Genomic DNA, 21,969 nt, shown 5'->3' with positions numbered 1-21,969 from the left:
ATTTTGGAAAATTCTTCATAACCTTACTGTTTTTGAGTTTATGGAAGCAGGAGCATGAATGGAACATTCTGATCATTTTGATATGGACTACCAGAATTTCTACTCTACCTTTTTACTTCAGAAGCTTACAAAAAGAATCCCTGGTAGCCAAGATTGAAATGACCAGTTCTGTGGTATGCTTTTGAAGGTCCCACCCTTATATAGAAGAGGGAGACTTCTGTGAGCAGGTGCTGGCCTGTCATTTTAGTGTTCATTTAAAGCTGATCCCTATATTATTGGAATGGGAGGATTTTTGCATACAGGTGCGGGGTGGATAAGTGGTAAATGATTATCAAATGTGTGTGTCTGGGTAAACATGTTACAAAATTCCTGATCCTAAAAATTTATGGCCTTGGTGCTTGATTTATTGAAGATTTCATAGGTGGTCAGTAGCAGAGCTGCTGACGGTCTCCACTCCCATAGTGTTCTTCCTTATCGAGGATTATGAGTTATAGATAGGAGCTGCTTGGTCTTAATGTCATCTGTTTTTGCTGAAGGCAGCTTTGGTCAAAGCCCAGGGCTGAGTGCTGAGGGAGATGCAGTGTGTAAGACATGACCCCTGCAGGAGGTTATGTTCTTGTAAGGGGCATACATGTATAGACAATCCTTGTCTAAGGAGGGGTAAAAAATTATAGCAGAGATTAAGAAACAAATGGAATGCCTGGAGTGGGTGGCCAGGAAAAACTTTGTGGAAGAGGTTCTTTAGGTAGAATATTTAGTTCAGAATCATGGCTTTTCTAGAGTTTTTAAAAATTGTAAACATAATGTAGATTTTTACTTTAGGATATGATTGTGCCTTGTGTTATTACCTGTAGAACATGAAAGGAAAGCCATTTAATCTTTTAAAGTTAAATCAAGTACAAAAAAAAAGACACCTCCAGTCACTTTGAAAATGTCCAAAAATTCCGTTCAGAAATTTGATTTATCTAGCTTAAATCGGTCCACCCTTTCTAAGCAATATTCAAGGGCCATAAAATTATTTTGAATTAAGCTTTTGTTAATTGTTCTTACTATTGCAATAGCTTTTTGCTTTGTGGCAAGTGTTAAGTATCTAGCTGCTTTCAGGTTAGATAGTCCTTGAGTTCTAACCTGGAGCCTTGTCTTCTCTTTGTTTCTGTGGAAAATGTGTTCTGAGTTTCAAATGACTAAGCAAGGAATAAACTTTTCTAATATAACCTTTTTCCTATATACAGAAAAACAGAAGAAGCTAAAAATAAAGCCTTTTTGCTTTGAAAATGCACCTCAGTGACAATGAATATTTAGCTACAGTGAGCTTTTCAGGATCTTAGGGGAACTGAGTTACCTGTTAGACTAGATGTTGTAGTAGGTGAGATCATATGAAATTGCTGTTTTTGTGCATTAAAAACAGTTGAATATTGACAGTTTCACTCAGTTCAACCTTAAAAGTGTAAAGATAATGGATGCACAGAGGCTTCAGGAATTGATGGGTTCCTTTCCTCAGAATTCCTCTTACTGTTTTTAAGATAAGGCTGGTAACATTACTCCTACACAATTCCAATTCAATTTTAGAAAGAATGATATCGATAAGGATAGTGGATATCTTTGTCTTTCTGATTTGATTCCCCAATAAGACCTAGGAAAACACTCCCTATAAGAAGTGTTATCTCAGTGAAAGACTTTTTCCAGTGATATCATTCTTCTGTTTGAGTAGTTTTTTGTTCCAGAATGTGTGTGACTCCAGATAAACAAGTAAACTTTTTAGAAATAGAGCTTGCTTGATGTATGGTATTTTTCCATCTGTGTGGTTGTTGGGAAGCATTTACTCAAATGTCCCACTGAATTGATTCTATAGAAGTAGTAGTCTCTGGGAATACATTTTTTAAAACTTAGGTCCCTGAATTCTCAACACATCTTAAATCCAAATGATTCGAATGCCCTTCATTTCCCTCAACATCCGTCTGTCTGTGACAGGTTTGATCTTATGTTACTACTGCTACCTCCTTATCTGTGCTAGGGTTTTACCATTTTGTTGTGTATTTTTGCCCCTTTCTTTTCCTGTAGGTTCTTTTCTGCCCCTCTTCTTGAGGAATTCGTAAGATCAAATACTAACACTTTATGCAATATTTGCATATCCCCTTTCAACTAGGAATATGATGCTTATTGAACCAATAATTACAGTATGTGTTCATATACTCACAAACTCAAGCATAGAGTCCATGATAGTTAAAAATAAGATTTTCCAAGAGTATCCGATTCTTAGAAGACAGAGACAAAAGTTCTTAATTATTTTCTGTTGAAATCAGGCAAAAATTTTTACAGATATAGAAATTTGGTCTCTAGTAAGGTAAGCCAGGTTTGCAAAGCACTGTATCAACCTTGTAGAGAATCCTTGGCATTTTCTTCATTATTGGCTCATAAGCAACACTGTGTTCCTGGAGCACCTGCTCCTCAGAGACATGTAGTGGTTGGGGTTCTTGTTTAACCAGTTTGTTTTCACCTGGGAGAAAATTTATGATTTTTGGAGAGTTGAGAGTTGCGTGATTCTCACTAACCAGATTAACCTTGTTTAGGAAGCTGCAGAGGCAAGAGCAGTTATGTTAGAGACACAGCAATTTGGTGCAGTAGCCAAAGAAAGGTAGTGATTTTTTTCTATAGATTTGTTCCTGTGGGAAAGTTGGGGTTCCTATGGCCAGGATCCTCACTGAACTCAAACCACCTGATGATGTAACTGGCCTGTTTCTTAGGCTACCGCTTCCACACCTTTAAGCAGTAAGCTATTTACTGTACTATGTAGAGAGTTCCGCCTTCTCTGGGCGGAGGCAGAGATGCTAGTACTCTACCTACTGCTGGGAAAACAAGCCGGGTAATAAACCCTTTCACCCCAAAGAACGTTTTGTTGTCAATTTCTTTGGTCACATTGAATCCATAGCGAACTTACCCGGGGCTGAAACCCATTGGCAAGGCAGTTGCACACATTGTAAACACCAAGATCTTTCTGATCAAGCAGCCAGTATTCTTACATGCTTCAGTTTTTCCATCAGTAGCCCTAGAACTTCCCAATTATGAACATTCCTCCCTTGAATAAACAGTGCATTGAATCTACAGTATCATAGGCTTCTATTATTGATGAATGTCGTGATTTATATATTTTAAAATCAAATTTTAGACTTCCTTTTTTTCCTCTTTTCTGAAGGCTGCCTTTCTTTAAAGGCTTAGGCTCTGTATTTTCCAAACAGCAATTATTCACATACCATCTTTGTGTTTTGCCACATCAATGAACCATTTGTACAATTATTTGCTTAAAATTTCTTTTAAATTGACTTTAAGTCAATTTGCCATCCATTTTTTGAATGGAGGGGCAATTTGTATACAATAAAAATACCCACTCTATTTATACAGTTTGAGTTTTGGCAGTTGTTTACAGTCATGTAACCATAGGCGTGATCAAGATATGAAACATTTCCATCTCCCTACAAAGTTTCCTGTGCCCCTTTGCAGTGGACCCCAGATCCACATTCTGTTGCCACATTCTAGTCCCTCTTCCCCCTGCCCTTTTTTTTTGTTGTTGTTGTTATCATTAATCAATTACATGCAGAACATTATGTTTACTAGGCTACCCCCTTCACCAAGTACCCCCCACAATCCCCATTACAGTCACTGTCCATCAGCGTAGTAAGATGCTGTAGAATCACTACTTGTCTTCTCTGTGTTGTACAGCCCTCCCCATGCCCCCCCACAGATTATACATGCTAATCGTAATGCCCCCTTTCTTTTTCACTGACCTTATCCCTCCCTTCCCACCCATCCTCCCCAGTCCCTTTCCGTTTGGCAACCGTTAGTCCATTCTTGGGTTCTGTGAGCCTGCTGCTGTTTTGTTCCTCCAGTTTTTCTTTGTTCTTTTATTTCACTGAGCATAATACCCTCTAGCTCCATCCATGTTGTTGCAAATGGTAGGATTTGTTTTCTTCTTATGGTTGAATAATATTCCATTGTGTATATGTACCACCTCTTCTTTATCCATTCATCTACTGATGGACACTTAGGTTGCCTCCATTTCTTGGCTATTGTAAATAGTGCTGCAATAAACATAGGGGTGCATCTGTCTTTTTCAAACTGGGCTGCTGCATTCTTAGGGTAAATTCCCAGAAGTGGAATTCCTGGGTCAAATGGTATTTCTATCTTGAGTTTTTAAGGAACCTCCATACTGCTTTCCACAATGTTTGAACTAATTTACATTCCCACCAGCAGTGTGGGAGGGTTCCCCTTTCTCCACAACCTCCCTAACATTTCTTGTTGTTTGTCTTTTGGATGGTGGCAATCCTTACTGGTGTGAGGTGATATCTCATTGTGGTTTTAATTTGCATTTCTCTGATGACTAGCAATGTGGAGCATCTTTTCATGTGTCTGTTGGCCATCTGAATTTCTTCTTCTCTGGAGAACTGTCTGTTTAGCTCCTCTGCCCATTTTTTAATTGGCTTATTTGTCTTTTGTTTGTTGAGGTGTATGAGCTCTTTATATATTTTAGGTGTCAACCCTTTATCAGATCTGTCATTTATGAATATATTCTCCCATACTGTAGGGTACGTTTTTGTTCTATTGATGGTGTCCTTTGCTGTACAGAAGCTTTTCAGCTTGATATAGTCCCACTTGTTCATTTTTGCTTTTGTTTCCCTTGCCCAGGGATATATGTTCATGAAGAAGTTGCTCATGTTTATGTCTAAGAGATTTTTGCCTATGTTGTCTTCTAAGAGTTTTATGGTTTCATGACTTACATTCAGGTCTTTGATCCATTTTGAGTTTACTTTTGTGTATGGGGTTAGACAGTGATCCAGTTTCCTTCTCTTACATGTAGCTGTCCAGTTTTGCCAACACCAGTTGTTGAAGAGGCTGTCATTTCCCCACTGAATGTCCATAGCTCCTTTATCGTATATTAATTGACCAGATATGTTTGGGTTAATGTCTGGAGTCTCTATTCTGTTCCACTGGTCTGTGGCTCTGTTCTTGTGCCAGTACCAAATTGTCTTGATTACTGTGGCTTTGTAGTAGAGCTTGATGTTGGGGAGCAAGATCCCTCCCACTTTATTCTTCCTTCTCAGGATTGCTTTGGCTATTCGGGGTCTTTGGTGGTTCCATATGAATTTTTGAACTATTTGTTCCAGGTCATTGAAGAATGCTGTTGGTAATTTGATGGGGATTGCATCAAATCTGTATATTGCTTTGGGCAGGATGGCCATTTTGATGGTATTAATTCTTCCTAGCCAAGAGCCTTTTTCTTTTTAATTTAGATTTTGCTAAGCAGTAATGTTTATTATTTCTTCCTAATTTGTGTGAAAATAAATATATAATTGTCACACATTGGTAAACTGGTTTGACTGAGGTGTAGATGAGAGCTGGATTAAACATGCTTGAAAGCTAAGAAAATTTTGTAAATGTCTGTAAAGCAGTAGCTCCCAAATCTTTTTTTTTTTTTATTAAGGTATTATTGATATACACTCTTATGAAGGTTTCACATGAAAAACCAATGTGGTTACTACATTTACCCATATTATCAAGTCCCCAGTCATACCCCAGTGCGGTCACTGTCCATCAGTGTAGTAAGATGCCACAGATTCACTGTTTGCCTTCTCTGTGCTACACTGTTTTCCCTGGGACCCCCACACCATGTGTACTAAACATAATACCCCTCAATCCCCTTCTCCCTCCCTCCCCACTCGCCCTCCCACACCCCTTCTCTTTGGTAACCGCTAGTCCCTTCTTGTAGTCTATGAGTCTGCTGAGTAGCTCCCAAATCTTATGCCTCAAGATGAGTATTTTTCTACTGCAGTTTCTATATTTGAAAGGTTATTATAAACAACTTACTAGTTTATTAACTTTATTAACAAATGATTGTTTATCTCATTGTTAATAACTGCCAACAGCCATTACATGCTTTTTTTTCCCAAAGCAAATTTCATCATATATATGGGATGTCATATGAGTTTAGCAGGTTACATGACCAGCAGTTTTTATAAAGTGAAATAGAACAAAATCATAGAATGTATTCCAAATAATATGTAGGAATAGTACCAGTGTTACCTCGTACTGAGTTGGTATAATTCTAGCCAAAAACAAAAATAAGTGATTTTTTTCTTTAATCCACGCAGCCTTATTCCAGATAAATTTATAATTAACTGCTAGATTTTTTGAAAAATAGAGAATTACTCCCTGACCTCCTTTGTTGTATTACCTTACATTTGACTCTTGACTTCCTTCACATTTAAATTGTGAAAATTTTAATTAATGCTATTTTAACATTACAGTGTAAAATTTCTTCTTCTGATTGTGGCAAGATATTTTAATATTACACACTGACTAAACGTGATAAGAATCAGCTAGTATAAAAACAATTCTTGAAAAGATGCCGATAAGACGATAAACAGTGGGGCTTATTTTACAAAATGAGGTGTTTCTGTTCTGTGAGTTATTGTACAAACAGCTGAGTGGTTCTCCTTAGGAGCCTTGAAGTCACATTAAGCCATACCATGTATCTATGGTATGGCTAGATATGATTAAAGCAGAAATACCCAATCTGCTTCATTATGCAGCAGAATCAGCTGTAGTTGAAACATAATCTGTAAACATGCAGCCTAATGACTAACAGCCAAATTGTTTCTGGGCTGTCACTAATGGGCATATAGTGGTTTCATCATCAGAAAATATATGTATGGATATGCATACTCCAGAAATGTTTTGTTGCACTTTTTCTGTTCTGTTTTTTAACAGGATAATTGCTGTAAGCCTCTCTTGAGCCTTAGGGACCAAGGATGAGAGGAGGTCCTGGGTGTCCGACTCAGAAGTCTGAGTTGTTTACATTCCCTTTTCTAGAAAAGCATCTTAAATCACCACATTCACGTGCAATACAACCCAAGTTGGCTTGCTTATGTACAGTAAGGAAGGAGAAGACCAAGCACCACCTAGCTTCAAAGGGGCAGTTGGGATCTGCCAATTTTTTTGCTAATAAAGAGACCTTTTCCAAAAATTGTTTCTAGGAGACCCCAGAATTTTAGTTGGATCACTTCACTCAAAATGTAAATGAGGGAAAATGTGTTCGGATATGTTTATAGGCAGGAAAAGAAGTCATTGTAGCAATATTGTGTGCTCCTTGAGTATTGAGATGGATGCCTAGGCAATACCAGCACTTTGGTCCATGACCCTCAAATTACTTGTTTCCTTTTACCTTAGAACTCATAAACAGCCCTCACCAAAAATAGTTGCATGGGCTTCACTAGTTGGAATGATGGTTTAAGAGCTGAAGTAAACTTTTTAGGGAAGGCTGGGGTAATAGTACCACCTGGTTTACACAGGATAGTCCTGGTTGATGCCTATTGTCCTGGCTTAATTATTAATAGTACTCCCTGTTGCTCTGAACAGTCCATGGTTCTGGATAAGTTTATGATCATCTGGTTTGTAGAAATTTGTAGAATAGAAATTTTACTTACAGGAAGAGTTTTCTGATACATTTATTTATATCATATATTAATATTGTGAAAACAAACAAGCGAGGTTCGTATTTAAAATGAGACCTTAGCTCTAATTATGGTTCTTGAACAGAGCTTTTTCAGGGTGAGCTCCTTTACTTGTTTGAGAAAATTGAGACTCAAGTGTTGTCTAGTGTTAAGAGCACTGGTTCTAGGATGGTACAGACTTTGTCTTAAATTTTGGCTCTAAAGCATACTAACTCCGTGCCTTTGGGTCAGTCAGGAAGTAATGCGTTTAAGGTATTAATTAGCACAATGCCTAGAAAATAGTAAGCAACCCAGTAAGTGTTAGTACTATTATCAAGGATCGCAGACCTTATCGAGCCATCTTTCTGCACCAGACACTGTGCTAGGTGCTAAGGATTAAAAGAAATGATAGGACATTCTTCCTAGAACCTGGCACAGTATACTGTTTTTGTCTTCCCTCTATCATAGAACAGTCTTCTAAATACTGAATAAAAGCTACCCTTTTACAGCTTAATTCTTAACTCATTTAGGTCTCTGTCTGTTGCCCTGCCACTGTAAACATTTATCACACAGCTGCCCTGTCTGCCACCGTCACAGGTACAGAGGACACAAAGTGTGAATAAGGAAGAGTAGTGGCTGCCCTCACTAGAAACTTATGGAGGCATAGTTTTTACTTTTTTTTTTTATTAAAGTTCTTTTCTTTGAGGGAATAAAATGTGTGCATACATTGAGGTGCACACATCTTCAGTGTATAGTCCAGTGGGTTTTGACAAAGGACCACCCTCTTTTTTTTTAATTGAAGTATAATTGATATATAATCTTTTATTGGTTTCACATATACAACACATGGTTCAACAATTATCCATATTATTAAATCCTCAACTCCACTAGTGCAGTTATTATCTCTCAACATAGGAAGATTTTAAAGAACCATTGACTATATTCTCCATGCTGTACTACTATCCCTGTTACCACCTTACAGTATGATTGAGAATTTTTGTGCCCTTTTATCCCCTTCTCCCTCCCCTCCCACCGACTCTTAACTCCTCCCCTATGTTAACCACCAGTCCCTTTTCAGTGTCCATGAGTCTACTGCTATTTTCTTCATTTTGTTTTTAGATTCCACAAATGAGTAAAATCATGTGGTATTTGTCTTTCTCCATGTGGCTTATTTCATTTAGCATAATACCCTCTAGGTCTATCCATGTTGTTGCAAATGACAGGATTTTTTTATGACTGAATAATATTCCATTGTGTGTATGTACCACATCTTCTTTATCCATTCTTTATCCACTTTCTCTATTGATAGACACTTTGGTTGCTTCCATATCTTGGCCATTATAAATAATGCAGCAATAACATAGGGGTGCATATTCCTTTCAAATCAGGGATTTTCTTTCTTTGGGTAAATTCCCAGGAGTTACTGGGTCATATGGTATTTCTATTTTCAATGTTTTGAGGAACCTCCATACTGCTTGGCTGCACTAATTGGCATTCCCACCAACAGTGTAGAAGAGGGTTCCCTTTTCTACCCATCCTCGTCGACACTTGTTACTGTCTTTTGAATAGTGGTCATTCTGAGTGGTGTGAATTGATACCTCATTGTGGTTTTGATTTATATTTCCCCAATGATTAACAATGTGGAACATCTTTTCACATTCCTATTGGCCATCTATATTTCTTCTTTGAAAAAATGTCTGTTAGGTCCTCCTCCCATTTTTTAATTGGGTTATTTGGGCATTTTTTTGGTGTTGATTTGTATGAGTTCTTTATGTATTTTGGATGTTAACCCCTTATCGGGTAAATCATTTATGAATATGTTCTCCCATACTGTAGGTTGCCTTTTTGTTCTGTTGATGGTGTCCTTTGCTGTACAAATGCTTTTTAGTTTGGTGGTTTTTATTTTTAAGTAAACAATTAATAAATGAATTTTTCTTAGAGCATTCCTTGACTTACAGCCTAATATTTTCCTGCACCTGCTAACACTTGAGATTTTGGGTAAGACACTTAACACAGCAGGCACATGAGAGTCTGCAGCATTGGAATCACTTCATATTCACATTTAATTTACTCAAATTTAACTAGAAATGTTATTTTCCATACCCACCTACTCCCCCCACCCCACCCCCAACTTCACTCCCTAAAAGAGAGTAGGAGCAAGAACAATTTTCAGTGTAAGCCACTCTCTCAAGAAGTATGTGCTCTGTGGCGAGAGATTCAGATGGGAGAATAGCAAGCTGCATTTCTCTCCTGCCTTTTATGTGTAAGCATCTCATCACCACATGTGATTCTGGTGTTGAAAAATAAGTATTGTTTCAAAGTGAGTGGCTTCTAACCCAGGTCAGCTATTTTGTTCTTAACTGAAAAATATGTTTCAATCCTTTAGGAAAAATTAGCTGCATTGCACTTACAGCTAGTATGTTGATATATGCCATAACATGGCAATCCAAGTTTCAAGCTAACTTTAAACACTCAAGTCCTAGAAGAGAAGTCAAAATTAGTATGAGTCTGATCAAAATACCAACAGCATTCTTCAACAAACTAGAGCAGATAGTTCTAAAATTCATATGGAACCACAAAAGACCCCGAATAGCCAAAGCAGTCCTGGGAAGGAAGTATAAAGCTGGGGGAATTATGCTCCCCAACCGCAAAGTCTACTACAAAACCACAGTAATCAAGACAATTTGGTACTGGCACAAGAACAGACCCATAGACCAATGAAACAGCCTAGAGAATCCAGATATAAACCCAACCATATATGGTCAATTAATATACGATAAAGGAGCCATGGACATTCAATGGGGAAATGACAGCCTCTTCAACAACTGGTGTTGGCAAAACTGAACAGCTACATGCAAGAGAATGAAACTGGATTATTGTCTAACCCCATACACAAAAGTAAACTCAAAATGGATCAAAGACCTGAATGTAAGTCATGAAACCATAAAACTCTTAGAAGACAACATAGGCAAAAATCTCTTGAATATAAACATGAGTGACTTTTTCCTGATCGCATCTCCTTGGGCAAGGGAAACAAAAGCAAAAATGAACAAATGGGACTACATCAAACTGAAAAGCTTCTATACAGCAAAGGACACTATCAGCAGAACAAAAAGGTATCCTACAGTATGGGAGAAAATATTATGAAATGACATATCTGACAAGGGGTTACCAAAATATATAAAGAACTCACATGCCTCAACAACCAAAAAGCAAATAACCTGATTAAAGAATGGGCGGAGGATATGAACAGACAATTCTCCAAAGAAGAAATTCAGATGGCCAACAGGCACATGAAAAGATGCTCCACATCACTAATTATCAGGGAAATGCAATTTAAAACCACAATGAGATATCACCTCACCAGTGAGGATGGCCAGCATTGAAAAGACTAAGAATAACAAATGCTGGCAAGGATGCAGAGAAAGGGGAACCCTCCTACACTGTTGGTGGAAATCCATCAGTAGATGAATGGATAAAGAAAAGGTGGTACACAATGGAATACTATTCAGCCATAAGAAAGAAACAAATCCTACCACTTGCAATAACATGGATGGAGCTAGAGGGTATTATGCTCAATGAAATAAGCCAGGTGGAGAAAGACAAGTACCAATGATTTCTCTCATTTGTGGAGTATAACAACAAAGCAAATCTGAAGGAACAAAACAGCAGCAGACTCACAAACTCCAAGAAGGGACTAGCGGTTACCAAAGGGGAGAGATGGGGAGGGCAGGTGGGGAGGGAGGGAAAAGGGAATCGAGAGGTATTATGATTAGTACACATGGTGTTGGGGAGATCATGAGGAGGACAGTGTAGCACAGAGAAGATAAGTAGTGACTCTGTGGCATCTTACTACACTGATGAGCAGTGACTGCAATGGGGTATGAGGGGGGACTCGATAATATGGGTGAATGTAGTAACCACAATGGTTTTCATGTGAAACCTCCCTAAGAGGTATATCAATAATACCTTAATTTAAAAAATTATAATAAAAAAACTTGTAGGAGTCTGAGTTGCTGCCTTCAAGAAGCTTAAAATCTAATTGAAGAGAGTATCTGAACTGGGAAGATCATCTGTAAAGCAATTTACAGCAAAGGAGTAAGGAATCATGAGGATAAACAGCAGTTGCATGTTAGAATGGCCCCAGTTTCAAGTGGTCATTGTCCCCATGAACACACATTTTTGTCAGGCATTGAGTCCAGACTTTTCATTTATAAAGAATGGTATCAGTAACATTAGAGGGATGTGAAAGAGTGAAAATACCCATAAAGGTTTCTTGGAAGTACTGAATTGAGATTTAATAGGTAGCTAGCAATGGACAAAAGGCACAAGAACATTTCAGACAGAACAAGTGTTACAAGCACGAGACGTTGAGGTGTGAGTGACCAAGCAAAATTGTTTTATTCATTTGGCCAGATGATTGGGAACACACTAGAGTGTCACAGGAGATGAGGATAATAAGGAACACGATCCACAGACTGAGGAGTTAGAGAAATTCTCTTGACCACGATCTGTTCCTCTTCCTACTCACAGTCATTAACCAGGAGCCCTGAAACCTTTGTAGATTGCTTTCTAACCCATATTACGGGTACATTTAAATGGCAAGTTTTATTGGAAACACTGTTTTAAAATGATTTTTCTACCTTGTGTAAAAATCCTGTTGGATGTGGCTGCATGACTATTTTGTAATCCCTATGGGAGTCAGTGTGATTAGAAAGAGGTCTGAAGGCAGGAAACCAGTCTTCTGGTGCAGCTCTGTCATTTATTAACTCCATGACCTTAGGCCAGTCACTTTACCCCTCTAAGTCTTAAATTTCCTTACCTGTAAAATGTTAGACCAGGATCAGGCGTTTTTCATGATATACTTTCTTTTCTTTTTAATGAAATTTCTTGCAAATGAAACTTTATTCAAAGCCCTATCATAAAACAGAGTTGATCTCCTTAATGGGGGCAGAGGGTGAGCGTAGGGAGCCGCCTACCCAACTCTCCTTCCCAAAATTCTTCCAAGGAGTCTTAAGCCTCAGAGCACAGGTGGAAAATCCCTGGCCAGATGTCTAAGGGCCCTTCTAGAATTAACATTTTCTGATACTTACATTGATAAACTGAGTAGAATTTCTTAAAACAATTTTGAGAAGGTAGTGCATTAACAAATGTAATGCAGCTTATTGCACACCTACTCTGTATAAGGTATTACTAGGTACAGCAGCAAATGTGAAGAGTAAGAAGGGAACAGAAGACAGCGTCTGTAACTTTTTATAACCCAACTCATCATATATTCAAGGCAACAAAATTACCTAAAAATTGCTACAGAGATTAAGAAGGAGGAAAGGAAAATGAGTGTGTGTGTTTTAATTCTGCAAGGATTTTTAAGGTTTTGTTTTTTTTGAATGGGAAAGAGATGTCCATTTGGTACTAAAGGAACGGATGTGACCTGAAAAGACTTCTGAGGCCTTCTGTGCAGGCAGTCACTCTTACAGCTTGTGCAAGCGTCCAGAGTTTACAGAAGCACTTGCAGATTTATGGGTATATTAGTTTCCTGTGGCAGTTAGTTCCTGTTGTAACAGTTAGCACAAACTATGTGGCTTAGAAGACCAGAAATGTATTGTTTCACAGTCTGAAGGCCAGAAGTTTGAAATCAGTACCACTGGCCTGAAGCCAGTGTTGGCGCTGCTGAGTTCTTTGCAGAGGCTTGGGGAAGAGTCCCTCCCTTTCTTGTTTAAGCTCACGTTGCCTGCCAATGCTCCTTTCTTCATTTGCGGTCCCATCACTCCAGTTTTCAAGGCCCACATCTTCAAATCTCCATCTGCTCCATCTTCACACAGCTGCCTTCTCTGTCTGTGGTGGTGGGGTGGGGGGAAGGGCAGTTGGGGTGTCTCCCTCTACCTCTCTTACATAAATACATGTGATTGCATTTAGGGCTCACCTGAAGAATTTAAGGTAATCTTGCCCTCTCGAGATCTTTCATAACATCTGCAATATATATTCCAGGATTAGAATGTGAATATCTTGTGGGCAAGAGAGGCATTTTTCATCCACTACAGCAGCATACTGTGCATACTTTTCTGACATTGCTTCTAATAGTGAAAACTAGAATAGCGTAAGGGTCCATTAATTCAGGACTGGTTAAACAGTGATACATCCATAGAATGGAATAAGGTGTCACCACTAAGAAGAATGAAGTGGACATACTGACATCAAACCATATTCACTAGAAAGTAGAAAAAAGCAAGTTGCTGAGGTGCATACGGGTAAGGTGAAAATTTAGAAAGTATATGTCAGACTTAAAAGTGGCTTCCCCTGGGGAGTGGGGCCAGTAGAATTTGTTAAATGTTTGTACTACTGGAATTAAATAAAATGTACTTAATAATCCATGAATTTATAATAAATCCAGAAGAAAATGGAGTTGCATTCATTTTTTTCTGGATGAATTGTATAAGTAATAAGGGACTATTAAAATTGGACCTTTTTTTTTTTTATTTGTTTCCCAGATAGCAGACCCTACATTAGCTGAAATGGGAAAAAACTTGAAGGAGGCCATGAAGATGCTAGAGGACAGTCAGAGGTGAGCCTGGGGAGCAGAAGTGACCCATTACACATATTCAAGCTGTTGTGAAATGGGTGGCACTGGTTTCCTGCTATTAATAACACCTCTTGGTTTCAGAATGTCTCACTTAGCTTTGGCTCGTTTAAAGTTGATGTTTGCCTCCGGTGGAAGGTGCTTTGTAATTAAAGGGTTTTGAAATTGACAGGCAGGACTTACTTTTCAGTTCTGCCTATTACGAGTTTCATTTACTTAATATGTTGATTTGCATCTATAAATACTTCTAACTATACAGAGAGCATCAACTAACCAAGAAATGGATTGATTATTATCTCCTTCATGTTTTCTTTTCCTGAACCTTCATACACCCTAGCTGAGGGCTGGCAGGAGAGAAGGGGGTAGAGATGTGATAAATGTGTTTCAGATCCCACATCAGTACTGAGAGGTTCTAGGCAACATTGTCACGTTTGCGTGCTGAAATGTTAGAAATTTGATATGATAAAAACAAAAACAGTTTTTTATTTCCTTTAAAGTAGAAGAACAGAGGAGGAAAATGAAAAGAAGCTCATTTCAGGGGATATTCCAGGGCCACTCCAAGGCAGGTAGGTGACAGTGAAGATAAGTACCTTTAGTTAGGATACATGTTTTCTTTAAACCAAGATTTTATCATTGTTGATTTACAATTTTAGTTTTATTGAAAACAAAATAAATTAGAGTTGTGTGTAGTGTAACAAACATCAGAAAACTGCAATACTGTTAGCTGGATGGTGGTAATGCCAAGCCTACCTGCCTCTCCCCGTTGCATTCAGAATTTAATACAACAACATTGCTCAAAAACAATGCATAAATTTTTAATTAAAACTCAACTATCATAGTTCATTCTTGAAACCTATAATCTGTTCAGTAGACTGAGCTTTATTGTGAGAGAATTTAATGAGATTTATCATTTTTATAATATATTAAAATGAAGTAAAATGCCAATTTTAATTATTTATTGGCAATGACTTATTTTTTGGCAACTAAAGCAAATCTGTCAAGTCTGGTTTGACTAGAAGGGAAAAATATCAGAAAAATAAGTAGCTATCTGACTAAAATTTTCATACAATGATAGCACTCAATCTGGAATTAAAGTCCCAGACCAGCTTCCCTCAGACAAGCACATTTTTTTTTGTTTTATAACCAGGAAACTGCGTATAAGTAATAGTACACTTCCCTTAAATTGTCTTTTGACCTGAATTTAATTATGCACAAGGTTGCAGAAGACAAGAATGGAGGAGGGATCACAATGTGCTGATAAATGTCACGTCTAAACACCCAGATGCTAATATTTTTAAATAGACTCTCCTACTTGTAGTGTGGATGGTGCTGATTTGAATCCCTCTGAATGTGACGCATGTTCTGCAGCTGAGAAGTGCATCTGGATGAATTGTAGAAGGCCTACTGAAGGGAATGTGAGCCCACATCAGAGAGAACACCATGCTGGGCACAGCATTAAATGCTTTGAATGCACGGTCTGGTTGCAGCCTCACGATTCTGTGATATAGGAGCTTAGCCTGTTTCCATAGCTTGCTCACGGTCACCTGGCTAGTACTCAAGTGTGCCTAACCTTCACACGGTGTCCAAGGACCAGAGCCCCTCTCGCATGAAGGTCAATACCTTGGGAAGGATGAGTACTGGGACATTGTTTTGACAGTGCTTCTTTTTCAAAAAAGAGAATTTTTTATAAGTCATATTCTCATCAGTGGAGTGATGATATTTTTCCATTATGTGTGTTACAAGTTGCCTTGCCATTGCTTTCTACTTTAGCCATTCACATTCTTTTCTTAGGTTTTCACGTCTTCTGTAATGAGCATTTAGTAACATATCTTGGATACACGTAAATCTGTTTATGTTCTGCTGGATCTCTTTAGTTTCCCAGGTGGGAAAGAGGTGGTAATAAATGATGCCTGTGTTATATGTTTTAGTCTGTTAGAACAAATAGACAACACTCCTACATGGAAGGAAGCTAGATGTACCAGTGGCATTAATTTTTTGCTGCTTCTGTGACCTTCCAGCATCTAAAAAGGACTCTTTGGGTTCTTATAATACACTTATTAAATATTCTTCAGGATTCAAATGAATAGATAGAAAATATTGCCAAAACAGTACTGATAAAATTTTTTAAAATTAATCTCATCTTTAGTAGAAGATTTAATCACAAAGCTGTATTCAGAATTCAGTAAATACTGAGGTTTATTTTTAAAGATGTATTCTGTATCTCAAACACATTCTTTTCTCTTGTAGTTACTCAATTAGGAAAAAACTTACCAAAACTAGTTTGGATGAGAGAAATAGAGTGGTGGGGCATGTGTGCTAGTCCTACCTGCCCACCAACTCTTTTTTATTCTGCAGTGGACAGGATATGGTGAGCATCCTCCAATTAGTTCAGAATCTGATGCATGGAGATGAAGATGAGGAGCCCCCGAGTGCCCGGTAATGGAGAACGGTTGGCAGCTTCTCTTTGAAAGAATGTGTTCTTGATTTTGATAGTCATTGCATTCTTAAAAGTTGCTGAAATAATAAGCTATGTTTCATTCAGCGTTACATATGATACTAAAACAATGCTCGTTTTTTTCTTTTATATATTTTAGATAATGTATTTTGTAAAAGGAAGGCATTTACTAAAACTAAATGTAGTTTTTATGGTGTTGTTTCTTAGAGAGGGGCTGACAATGGGACTAGAAAATAACTGTGCTTTCCTGCCTCTGTGTTTCTGCATCTGCTCTCTAAGAATTGCAGCAGCTGAACTGATTGATGGCAGTCCACATTGTCTGCAAAGCACCTATTTTATTTTTATTTTTTCCTCTACGTAACTACTTATTTAGTTTCATTTTGTCTTTATTTTAAATTTAGTTTTTTGGAACAAGTAATGCATTGAACAAGAAGTTAAAATTTCAAAAGGTAAAAGAGGATATACAAAGGCAATATTCCGTCTTCCCTCTGCCTCCCTAACTGGTTCTCCGCAGAGATCTATGGTACTGCCAGTTTCTTATGTAGTCTCAGCAGTATTTTATGTGAATGTGTATACAAGCAAAGCCCATACTCTTCCCTCCAGCACCTAAATACTGTGCACATTGTCTGTGCCTTTTTCTTTTATGTCTTGGAGTTCGTTGCATATCAATGCACAAGGAGTTTTCTTTAAGAACTGTTTAGTTTTACTTTGAATGGATAGACCACATTTTATTTAACTATCCTATTTGTGTTTTACTATTATAGATATTGCTGCAACCAATAACTTTGTACATCTGTCAGGTTTTCATAAAAGCAAGTGTTTCTGGAGACTAAATTCCTAAAAATGGGATTGCTGGGCCAGATAGTTTGTGCACCTATAATTTTAATAAGATTGCCAAATTTCCCTCTGTGGAATTGTGCCAGTTTATAGTCCCACCAGTAGTGTATGAGAGTACCTCTTTCCCTGCACATTTGCCTGTTGGCAGGCATAAGGATGGTTGCCAGTCTGATAGGTAAAAAGTGATATTTCAGCATAATTTTAACGTAAATTTTATGAACCAGGTTATGTGTCTTTCTGTATGTTTTAATTTACATTTTATGAACCAGGTCATGTGCCTTTCTGTATGTGTTTTCTGTATGACCCATTTATATTTCCATGAACTATCATCTCCTTTGCTCAGTGTCCTGTTTGATTTTTTTTGTCTTTTTCTAGTTGACTTATAGTTATTCTTTATAAGGAAAATTAGTCCATCCATTATAATTACATGTAAAACAATGTCTAGCTCCTACTGTTTTGCTCTACTGTTACAAATAGCTGTTTAATGCAGGGTATTGATCTTCACCTAATGATTCTTTAAAAAATTGACTTCTGCACGTTTTATCTGAGCTCTCTACCTTCCATAGTTCTTACAGATGATATTTAATTTTTTTTAATTTAGGAAATTATTCAGAAACAGTTTATGTATTTAGAAGGTATTTGATGAAAAGGATATTTCTCTCCTAGGACTTGAATTTTAACAATACTTTTCTGTTCTAGACTGTCAATATCTTATATGCACTGAATTTCAAATTTATCTGAGTTTCTGCCATCTAGGCCATTAACTGGATTTTCAAGTCCAACAGAAATTTCTGTGGAATAATGTGTCTCTGAGTTTTATTTCTTTATTTATACTTTGACTAATACGTTTTTAAATCCAATGAATTTTGATTAACAGAATCCAGAATATTGGAGAACAAGGTCATATAGCTTTGTTGGGACATAGTCTGGGAGCTTATATTTCAACTCTGGACAAAGAGAAACTGAGGAAACTTACAACTAGGATACTTTCAGACACTACTTTATGGCTATGCAGAATTTTCAGGTAAAGAAATTATGAGTTTCAAGTTTCCAATAAAGATATTTATGAGTTGGGTATAGACTGTGAAGGATCTGTTCTCTGGAGTTCTGCTACCTGTGTTCAAATCTGCTTCTACCCCTTCCTCTTGAAAGAGTTGCTTATTCTCTCCATGCCTGAATTTCCTCATTTGTTATATGGGGATAGCATTAATATGTATTTCATGGCATTGTTGTAAGGATTAAATGAGCTAATGAACTAATATATGTAAAGAGCTGAGAACATAAGCACAGATGTATTGGATAATGTCTGCAATTTCTTACTTTTAGGGTTCCTAACAGGCACATGTTGATAGAAAGTAGAGCAGTGGAATCATTCAAATATTTTTAATCAAAGTATTAGTTCGTGCTGTCATAAGGAAAATGAGTATGTGTTTTGAAATTGAAGTTTGCTTTATCCTTGGTAAAGTTGGCATTATTAAGGAATTATAGCAGGTTAAGGATTCAGTAGAAGACAGGACTAATAGTACTTTTGTGTTTATGCTATTTGCTCTTATGGAAAAGGACTGTTTGCCTGACATTGGAACATTGAGCTTGGGAGAATCACTTTCAGATGTTGGGAAAGAGCTTGGCCTGGCGAGAGTATAAGTTTGCCTGTCACCAAGGAGAAAATTTCTTCTATTCTAATAAAAATCCAACACCTGTGATTGAAATTCTCTCTCCTTTCCTTAAAAAGAATAAAAGGCCCAAAGCAGATAATAGCGAAAGCAAAATTTAGTCTGACTAGTGTTTTTGATAATTTTATTTACTTTGCATGTCTTAGGGCTGAAACTCTGCTAAAAACCATGCCTGCCTTATCCAGTGCTAGCCTTCTTGTAGAATCAGCCAAAACCATGATCTTTAGCCTCTTTAGATCTGAAGGACTCCTGTTCTCTGCTAGTTTTCATAGTCTGCTCTTCAAAGATTTGGTTTTGGATGAAGGCTCATTGCCCCTGTGCTTTCTAACCTCTAGCGATACGGAGCTGTCAGCTGTGTAAGATGAGGGTGACTCCTGTCTCCTTTCACTCACCTAGGTGATGGTTTCTAAGTTAAGAAAGGAGTACTTGTGTGATTGTAAGATTGGGATATAAAATCAGAGTTAACCAAGATAACATATTGATATGTGGGTATCTTAACAGATATGAAAATGGCTGTGCTTATTTCCATGAAGAAGAAAGAGAAGGACTTGCCAAGATCTGTAGGCTTGCCATTCATTCTCGTTATGAAGACTTTGTAGTGGATGGCTTCAACGTGTTGTGTAACAAGAAACCCATTATATATCTCAGTGCCGCTGCTAGGCCTGGCCTGGGCCAGTACCTTTGTAACCAGGTAATGTGGTTTTAGGTAGATATTTTAAAGAAATGTTGTTTTGTTCTGTCCTGGAACTTTTTGAAGTGGGTAAACTCTTTTCTTTAGCTGCTGTTCTTTTTGTGAAAAGAAAGGTGGTTTCCTTACATGCTTGTTTCTTATTATAAGAAAATATGTAAATATATATTCATGAATTTAGATAAATTTTTTTCTAACCACAGTCAACGTTTCACTTTGTTTCTTTCCAGACTTTAATCAAAGAGCATGTGTTTTTACATGGTAATATTTGGCTCTTGTCTCTTACTACTGTAACAGGTGCATATCACATTTTAACAGTTCTTCAAAGTAAAGCTCATTGTTAATGTCTTTATAATAGTCCTTCAAATAAATATGTGGTATTTTAATTATTTCCCTTTAGGACAGCTAGAGTGTGTGTATTCTGTGCTCCATATGACCATTTCCAGGTGAATGCTCTCTGTAGAGCACTGCTATGGGTGTCTTTGTGCATAAAGCTTTTTCTGTGCTCAGGGTTATATTCCTCAGACAGATTTTCAGTGCATCTACAATTACTAGATCAAAGAGCATTACCATTTTTTTAAGTTCATGGTGCATGTAGCCCAGTTAGGGGGCTACCTTGAGCAAGAAATTGTTAAGCCTCTTGGCCAAGAATGTTTTAAGCAAAACCCATAGAATTGGAGGGTTTGTCTTTTGTAAGGTGGAAGGATCCTGAGGAGAAACTTAGGTCCGTATGGGGGAAAACTCGGGGATGTAGGTTGATTCTGAGTTGTGATCACTGGTGGTAAGAAATTATGTCCTCTTCTTGAGGGTGTACAGAATAGGGAGTTTTATAACATCTCTGTGGAAACATGAAACCAATTCCTTATTAAATACCTACTGAAGGCCAGGCTTTTAGGGACCCCAGGCTGTCTTGGGACAGTAATCCAGTTTTCAAAAGATAAGTAAGGGTATTCTGTTAACTGAGAAAGGCAGGTGACAACAGTATATATAAGATGGTCATGTTCAGATTTTTTTAAATGTGTACATGCTTATTACATATATAGGTATACTTTTAATATCTAGAAAAATATGTTTATCCCTAGAAAACATTTGGAAGGTTACATACTAACCTGTGAACAGTGGTGGATCAGTGGCTTATGGGGGGCATTTTTACTTTTTTCCCTTTCTATTTTAAATGTAGTTTATGCACATTATTACATTGGTTCACTTTCACTCTTAATTTCTTTCTTTTTTAATGGTTTTACCTGAGTTTCATTTTCATAATTTATAAGAAAAATCCCTTAAGGGGAAATAGTGTATATAAAGTGCTTATTAAATTTTTTGTCTTTAAATACTACCAAATCTTGGTTATACAGAACAGTATGCTGTAACCATTTAAAAAAATCCCTAAAAGTATGAACTCAAGGATTTGGAAGCTAAAAATGAGGAATATAAAATACAATTACTATCTCCATCTGTAACACTGACTTCATTTCATTTCTCTTACAAAATGTAAGTCTGCTAGTCCATATTTACTGCTTTTTAGGAGTGGGTAGACCCATAAATAAGATACTGTTCTTTGAATGCCATTCGCTGGTGTTCTTTACCACTCATGCTTGGAGGAAGGATCCTAAATCATCCCCCAAAATGCTCAGGGCTCACTTGTTTTTCAGTTTAGAAGTGTTTTTGTTTTTGGTATATTCTAGAATATAGCAAAGATAGTTACTTATTTAGAAAATGAGTTGATAGTTGCTCCTTTGTTAACTCATTAGAAATTTTACATTGTCTGTATCCCCTTGTAAGACATCTCAGCTCCTGGGAATTCATCCTTTTTTTTGGCTTGACTAAGAGATGTACTTTAACATCAATATGTAATATTAAGAGTTTCTAATGAGAGATTATTTAGGAAGAATAACTGTGACTTTTCTTAGAGCAACAATCTTTGGGGGGCATAAGTAAGTGGTGACTAATATCTGTCTTGTAAAATTGTGTTTCTTCTTGCAGCTCGGCTTGCCTTTCCCCTGCTTGTGTCGTGTGCCCTGTAACACTATGTTTGGATCCCAGCATCAGATGGTGAGTTCTTTTGGTTTGAAAAATAATATAGAATTGTGTTTTGAAATTATGTCTTCCTTCAATTGAAGTTCTGTTTGCTGGCCTCCAGATAATTATTAGTGTATTCATTTATTGCTTAGATCTTTCCATTGTATAATACATGCTTCCAGGTTTGAATGCCCACAAAGGTTGACCCTTAAAGAACCTTGTAATCACTATATAGC

General features: G+C 37.3%; 1 protein-coding gene across 7 annotated transcripts in view; it reads left to right on the top strand.

The window, feature by feature from the left end:
• The window catches only part of PDXDC1 (pyridoxal dependent decarboxylase domain containing 1), a 51,747-nt gene that overhangs the window by 3,585 nt on the left and 26,193 nt on the right, over positions 1 to 21,969 (top strand). For 5 of the 7 annotated variants that reach the window (XR_001853459.3, XR_012122312.1, XM_017662689.3 and 2 more), the window contains exons 2-7: positions 13,973 to 14,046; positions 14,559 to 14,627; positions 16,417 to 16,497; positions 18,231 to 18,377; positions 19,528 to 19,717; positions 21,698 to 21,766. Coding sequence is in view for 5 of the 7 variants with exons in the window: in XM_017662689.3 (XP_017518178.2) it covers positions 13,973 to 14,046; positions 14,559 to 14,627; positions 16,417 to 16,497; positions 18,231 to 18,377; positions 19,528 to 19,717; positions 21,698 to 21,766 (630 nt within the window). In the remaining 2 variants the exon portion in view is untranslated. The remainder of the gene's footprint in view (positions 1 to 13,972; positions 14,047 to 14,558; positions 14,628 to 16,416; positions 16,498 to 18,230; positions 18,378 to 19,527; positions 19,718 to 21,697; positions 21,767 to 21,969) is intronic. The other 2 variants (XM_017662688.3, XM_036992402.2) reach the window with 1 other exon arrangement.

This window comes from Manis javanica, chromosome 10 (genome assembly GCF_040802235.1).
Source record: "Manis javanica isolate MJ-LG chromosome 10, MJ_LKY, whole genome shotgun sequence".
NCBI classification, from domain to species: Eukaryota; Metazoa; Chordata; class Mammalia; order Pholidota; family Manidae; genus Manis; species Manis javanica.
The sequence above is the reverse complement of the archived record's forward strand: the minus strand, read 5'-3'. Positions and strand labels throughout refer to the sequence as shown.